This window comes from Dermacentor albipictus, unplaced genomic scaffold (assembly GCF_038994185.2).
Source record: "Dermacentor albipictus isolate Rhodes 1998 colony unplaced genomic scaffold, USDA_Dalb.pri_finalv2 scaffold_39, whole genome shotgun sequence".
NCBI lineage: Eukaryota > Metazoa > Arthropoda > Arachnida > Ixodida > Ixodidae > Dermacentor > Dermacentor albipictus.
Genome location: NW_027225593.1, coordinates 906,567 through 912,855, shown reverse-complemented (window position 1 = coordinate 912,855; position 6,289 = coordinate 906,567). Strand labels below are relative to the sequence as shown.

The 6,289-nt window shown below is 46.7% G+C and overlaps 2 protein-coding genes across 2 annotated transcripts; one reads left to right on the top strand and one right to left on the bottom strand.

Annotated features, from left to right (window-relative positions):
* Positions 1–833: 833 nt before the first annotated feature.
* LOC139052823 (uncharacterized) lies at positions 834–4,875 on the top strand. Its single transcript, XM_070529968.1, has 3 exons — positions 834–1,208; positions 1,432–1,545; positions 1,975–4,875. The coding sequence occupies exons 1-3, from the start codon at positions 1,007–1,009 to the stop codon at positions 3,294–3,296; spliced, it is 1,638 nt and encodes a 545-aa protein (XP_070386069.1). The 5' UTR covers positions 834–1,006; the 3' UTR covers positions 3,297–4,875.
* LOC139052825 (uncharacterized) lies at positions 3,294–6,050 on the bottom strand. Its single transcript, XM_070529969.1, has 3 exons — positions 5,654–6,050; positions 4,877–4,983; positions 3,294–4,503 (listed from the first exon to the last, which is right to left on the bottom strand). Exons 1-3 carry the CDS (start codon positions 5,980–5,982, stop codon positions 3,383–3,385), a joined length of 1,557 nt encoding a protein of 518 aa, XP_070386070.1. The 5' UTR covers positions 5,983–6,050; the 3' UTR covers positions 3,294–3,382.
* Between the last annotated feature and the right edge of the window lie 239 nt (positions 6,051–6,289).

Below are 6,289 nucleotides of genomic sequence, written 5' to 3'. Positions count from 1 at the left end.
AATAACACGTAAAGAGTATCAGCGGGCCGCTAAAGCTGGAGGTCAGACAAAATTCGCGTTCGCTTTGAAACAGTTTGTCGTCTGTTCTTGCTTTTGTGGCATTCGTCACGCATTGTGCGTGAGTAAAGATGTAATTTGCGTGAATGGAAACATTTTATGAAGATTTTACTTCAAGAACACGTTATTTGTGTAGCCATACCCACGTTTTGGACAAAGCCTCTAACAACACCAGCCAACATATGCCCCGCAGACACGAACACCGTCATTCCCGTGACGGCACAGGGCCCCTTAGGAAACTTCCATAGACGGTGGCGCCAGATTTGCCTCTCGGTGATATAGTGAGAAACTTTATGCACCCAGCAGTCGGTGAGTGCTACGTGGTTTCCAGGAAATACATGCGGTCCCGAAGAATCCATGAATTATTATTCGCGATCCATGAAACGCACAACCGACGCGCACTCAACGTGGGCCCAGGTACACAAATCAACCGGCGAAAGCCTCGGGATCCTTCCAAAACGTTTCCAGCGGCGTGCGCCATGCGGCAGCACAGGAAAATGAAAAAGGCCGATTGCGACACGGGTCGGCTTGTGGCGACTCTCTCTCTCTAACAATGGCCCGATTCCGCCTATTATTCCTTTGGGCTTCCCATCGTGCACAGGAAGGGCCAGGTGTGGTGCTGATGTCAACAACGTCTTTTTCATCTTTCGTGGAAGTAGAAGCCCAAGCTGCATAACACCGGCCCCCATGGCAAGGGTCAGCAGATCTCTGGAATTCTGAGTGCTGCCAATGGATTCGTCGTGGTGCTCTATGGCCCCCGACTATTCAATGGGCCTTTTTCATGGGTGCCTTGTGCGCATGCGCACCGGAAGTGCTCTGACAGCGACACTAGCGGCGAGCGCCCGAAACATTTTTGGTGACATCCGGCAAAGAACGTACGTACGGGCTCTCCGTGTTGGCCGCGCTGCTCCTTGGCAGGCAGGATCATAGCTTTTTTTTTTTTTTTGCGATGCCACAGCGATGTGCTGCCGTAGGCTGCAGTAATGCCAGCGGAAAGCCTCCAAATGTGCGATTTTTTAGATTTCCTGCCGCGACACTTCAGGCAACGAGACGAAAGAAATGGGTGCAAGCAATACATCGCGTCAACGCCGACGGATCGCCGTGGGAACCGACAGCGAACTCCCGCGTCTGCAGCAATCACTTCGTAACAGGTAAAGAAACAGTGACTTGATATTCCTTATTACTTGATGAACAGCGTGTCTGTTGAGCGCATAAGTGTAACTTCGAGCCCTTTCCGAGCGGGAACGTGGCAGGTCGGCGATCGTGCATTTGTTTAGTACGCAGTTTCGGTTGTGTTAGCGCAGTGTGTCCTGTGTCGTACACGCGTTAATAACAGAAACACTCAAGCTGTTTAACCGTCACATTTTATTTCAGGAGCGCCCTCCCGCTTTATGCCCCACCCGGACTACGTACCATCGGTTTTCAAGCACACGCCAATGAGATGCCCTGTGTCAATCGCTCGCTTTGACAGAGTGAAGAAACGGCAAGGTATAGGCTGTGTGTGACGCTGTTTGAGATTCGTCAACTGTCAGCATTTACGACCTTGCAGTAATCTTTCTTCATTTTGTATTCGGCACTTGATATTATTTTTCATTATCATGAAATCGCCCGTGTAATGCTGAATACGCCGGCTGTCGTGCGATTGCCGATGCTAAGCAGCATCGTGCAGTACTTTTCTCCCGCAATATAACTCGCGCTTTCGTCTTGGGCGAGTCAGTTACGGTATCGGCGGCAAGATGCTCCCTTCTCTAAACACTAACCCATTTTTAATGGGTCTTTATCTAGCAAAGGGAGATTAAGTGGTCACTTATTTATGAGTAGTACAGAGTTTTTATATTTGATGTTGCGCCTATCTTATTAGTCTTAAATAGCACATTGTTACACTGTCGCGAAATATATTTTAATGTTATTTATCAGCTTCAAGACTGGCAAATGCAAGTGGCCAAGCCAGCAGCGGTGCAACCACATCAGCTGTTGGACAGAGGACTCCACCGAGTATAGCAGCAGGCCAAAATAGGACACCACAAGATTGTCAACCAGTTGCCGGGGCATCTACTCCACCTCTTGGTCAAGGAACACCATTAAGCAGAGCAGCAAGTGCAATGTCATTAGGCTCTACGACCTGTGAAGATGGTGCAGTATTGCATAGTGTACCAGCTGAACACGACAAGAGCTGCCAGACGGATAATTTCTCTCTAGAGCGTATTATGCTGCTTGAAAGCCAATTAAGTGCAGAAAGAAAGAAGGTGCAAAAGCTAGAAGTACAGCTAAAAGCTGCTGAGGAACAGACAATACAGTGGAAAGCACATTACTACGAGCTGAAGGCTACAACACTGTGCCTCGATAACATGCAAGGTACTGAGCATATGTTGTATTACACAGGATTGCCTTCTGTGCAAGTGTTTTACGATATACTAAATTTAGTTTTGAACAACAACCCTCGGTTTGCAATAGACATAAAGAGCAGGTCACTCACTGCTGCCGAGCAGATGTATGCAGTACTGGTTCGCTTAAGGACAGGTATGGCCACACGAGAGATTGCTCGCAATTTTTTAATTTCAATGGCCTCATTCAGTCGTATATTTTCAGAATGGGTACTTATATTGCAGAAGGTTCTCACTGAAATAACCAGCTTCCCCACACTTCCTGAAGTACAACAGCACATGCCACTTCATTTTAGACGGTACCCAAACACACGTATAATACTTGACACAACAGAAATTCGTATACAAAAGCCCTCAAGCTTAACTGCCCAAAGACGAACTTTCTCCCACTACAAGTTCGCAAACACAATGAAATGTGTTGTAGGTGCAACACCTGACTGCTATGTTAGCTTTGTGTCGCCATTATATGGGGGAAGTACCAGTGACAGAGCTATTGTGCAACAGTCTGGAGTACTTGATCTATTCGAATCAGGAGATGGCATCATGGTTGACAAGGGATTCAAGGTAGATGACCTTCTGCCACGTGGTGTTGTCCTTCATATGCCTCCATTTCGTATTCCTGGAGAAGCGCAGATGAGTGCCAAGGATGTTGAAGCCACAAAGCATGTTGCAAGTGCACGGGTGCACATTGAAAGGGTCATAAGAAGAATCAAGGAGTTCCATTTATTGGACAGACCCTTACCTATAAACATGTTAGACATAGCAGATGCAATTTTCACAACATGTGCATTTCTCTCAAACTTTAGGCGACCACTAATAAATAATGGGAAGGAAGTGGAGACGGACACCATGTAATAGAACACGAAAGCATGCGGTATATTTATTCGGAGCACCTAAAAGGTGTCATCATGCACTAAAGTTTTATGATGCAAAGGAACGCACTATGTGTGTGTCAGCCTTCTGATAGTCATCTTCAGATGGTCCTCATCACAATGGTCAACTAGATAAAACCCCACAGCATACTTTTTGAAGGACACGTAGCCTGCACCTGTAGTGTAAAGAAATCCAAGGCGTCGGATACGTCGTGTCATGAGTTCTGGAATAATAGCAGCCTTATAGAAGTACACCAGGCCCTGAAGTATGCCTTTCCAAATTTCTGCGTCAAAATATATACGTTCCACTGATATGCAGTCTTGCAGGTCAGCATGATCTGTGAAGACTACAAAGTCGCACCATGGCTTCTTCGCGACTCCCATCTGTCCTTGTACTTGGTAGTAATAATAATGGTCTTTCTTCAGGGTGACCTCACCATTAGTTACTGCCAAGTAAAAACCTTTGTCAGCGCAGGCGTCGACAACTCTTTGGCCAGCTTTCGAAGCGGGGCACTTCACTTCTAGAAGGCCATCCTCACTGCCATCTCTCACCAGGCGATCGGGCGATGCGGCGATGAAAGAATGCAATTCATGAATATGTAATCCTGTTTCCAGGACATCTATATTTTTGTCATATAGCTGCATGAATTCTAGATATTTTTGAACTGCTTTTGCTTCATTTTGTATTCCGTAGAGCCTGGGGTCACCACTCTTCATTATTTCTTTGCGAGGATAAAGTATTTCTTTAACAAGCCCTTCTGGCTTCAGGCAGTGCAGTATTCTGCGGAACTTTGAAGCAGTTAGCTTCCCGGTTCTTTCTGTGAACCATAGAGGGTTCTTATCCTGGCCTACAGTCTTTGCACAGATATCTGCCCTCTCGGTAGCTGTGAGCGACACCTGCTCCTTGAAATATTCATCGATCAATGTGAGGCACTTCTGCGAATTCATGTCCTCTGTGTCGTTGATGGGGCTCGCATTTCTCACTGGTGCTGGCCTCTCTGTGTAACGGTTCCACACCAGCTCAGGTGCATGTGTTGCAATCGCACTCCTGAACTTCAACAGCCCAGCCTGCCCAGCTGTTCTCAAATGAGGAGGAAGTTGTCGCTTAGCCTTAACGGGCACCGTCTTGTTAATCACATGTTTCTTAAATGTGATGTCCACCAAGGGTTTGGTCAGCAAATGGTTTTGTCCTGAAAATAACAAAATGCGGGGACTTGTATACAGTTCATACACATGTTTTATAAAGCTTACTGGCCAAGATCTATTTTGACATTTGATTACGCATGCGGTTATTTTGCACTAATGATGGACACTGCAAACTCCTGTGAATCCGATCAGCATGCTAGCTCACCTCTTTTCAAATACAGTGTTTCTCTATCAGCATGCTTACATTCTACATTAAGGTACCATTACAAGGAAGAGTGTAGATACCAGACCAAAGCTCCTTTTGAAGTCATTTGTCACATCGTCTTGTGTTCTACCACATACGTCCCTCCTTATTCTGTTCGCTGCATTTTACCTGATTAACTTGAACTGTGTTCTGAATAAAAACATTCACCTTACCTTGTGTTGGTGCCATCCATCTGCACGGGACACTCGTACAAGACGGCCTCTGGATACTTCGTATGGCAAACAGCAATGCAGCTATATGCTGGCACCTTTGGCTTTGACTAGGAAAATCAGAAGAAAATAAAAAGTATTCACATTTAGATGCCTGGTAAATGCTCCTGTGAGTGGGCAAAACAAACGGAAAGAGAAAGCTAATGTTCGTTACAGAATATATATTTAAGAGAGCACGTTGTTGGGCGAGTCGGTCGTACATACTTAATACTTTAAATATATATTTAAGAAACGCGGACTCGCTGCACTACATTGAAGTGCGAGCGTACATTGATTTTCATTCTTTTTCTTTTCTAGCTGCACGGGCAAGGTTCTCGAAGGCGCTGTTATCCGTGCATGATATAGATAGCTTAAACGGTTTATGCACGGTCGGGTTGTTTTTTTTTGTGTAAATACGGTAGAACATCAAATAATCGCCAGAACTATTCGCCGCGAACTACTCTTCGCAAGGTCATATAGACCCGAACCAGTGACATGTGAATGCTTTTACGGCACCCATCGCCCACAGCCTGTGGCTCGACTCACTTTGTAAACGAAAAATGAATGTTTCCCGACAGCGAGCCGTAGCGGTGCCTGCACGTAGAGACGGTGAAAGCGCTGCCACCTCGCGAACGCACCGTTGTTAGGACACCGTTTTCTACATCGTCGTTCAGTGTTATATCATAAGGGCGGACAGCACATTCGTGCACAGCATTTCACGTCTCTAAAAAATGTACTTACCCAGCAACGCAATCGCAGTATGCTTGGACGACGGCCCCTGCTCCGCCTTTAGCAAGCGCTACGACTTGCTTGTAGTGGCCAGCTTTCATCGAGCACAAACATATGCTGCGCAACACAAGTTCGGTCCCTGTTGGTTGCCCGCACATCAAATACTCGATCCGGCGAATGTACCTTTCCTCTTTGAACATCCAGCCTTTATGCAGCTGCCGGTGCGACTCGCCGAAATGGCTGTCGATTATGTTGTCAGTCACTGGCGGCACCAACTCCAAATCGCAGCTCCACTGACCGCCGGAGTCGTGAAGTTTCTTGAAGTCTTCAATAGAAAACATGTCGAAGAAAGCTTCGCAAGTGTCGACAGGCGGTTGCGAAAATCAGCGGTGACGATGCAAGCGTACTGTGTAAACTTTAAACAGCAGCAGTCACAGCACAACGCAAAGCAACAAAGAGTGTCATGCCGCCGCGTCAACCGAGAGCCACCGTATTTGCTTTCGGCTCTCGCCGCTAGAGGCGCTCTCCCATCGTGAAAAAGGTCAATTCGACCCACGGAAGGTTTCGGCAGTTTCGTGGAACTTGGCCTGCACCGAGGGCAACCACTTCAGAAAAACGGGGTGAGGAGAGTGGAGCGTTATTCTCTCC

What these genes read in the sequence shown, in the direction of transcription:
- LOC139052825 (XM_070529969.1), bottom strand. Translation starts at nt 5,982, where the DNA reads ATGTTTTCTATTGAAGACTTCAAGAAACTTCACGACTCCGGCGGTCAG. An exon ending in TACTGCGATTGCGTTGCTGG is followed by an intron (nt 4,984 to 5,653) that starts GTAAGTACATTT and finishes TGATTTTCCTAG; the next exon opens with TCAAAGCCAAAGGTGCCAGC. An exon ending in ATGGATGGCACCAACACAAG is followed by an intron (nt 4,504 to 4,876) that starts GTAAGGTGAATG and finishes TGTTATTTTCAG; the next exon opens with GACAAAACCATTTGCTGACC.
- LOC139052823 (XM_070529968.1), top strand. Translation starts at nt 1,007, where the DNA reads ATGCCACAGCGATGTGCTGCCGTAGGCTGCAGTAATGCCAGCGGAAAG. An exon ending in CAGCAATCACTTCGTAACAG is followed by an intron (nt 1,209 to 1,431) that starts GTAAAGAAACAG and finishes ATTTTATTTCAG; the next exon opens with GAGCGCCCTCCCGCTTTATG. An exon ending in CAGAGTGAAGAAACGGCAAG is followed by an intron (nt 1,546 to 1,974) that starts GTATAGGCTGTG and finishes GTTATTTATCAG; the next exon opens with CTTCAAGACTGGCAAATGCA.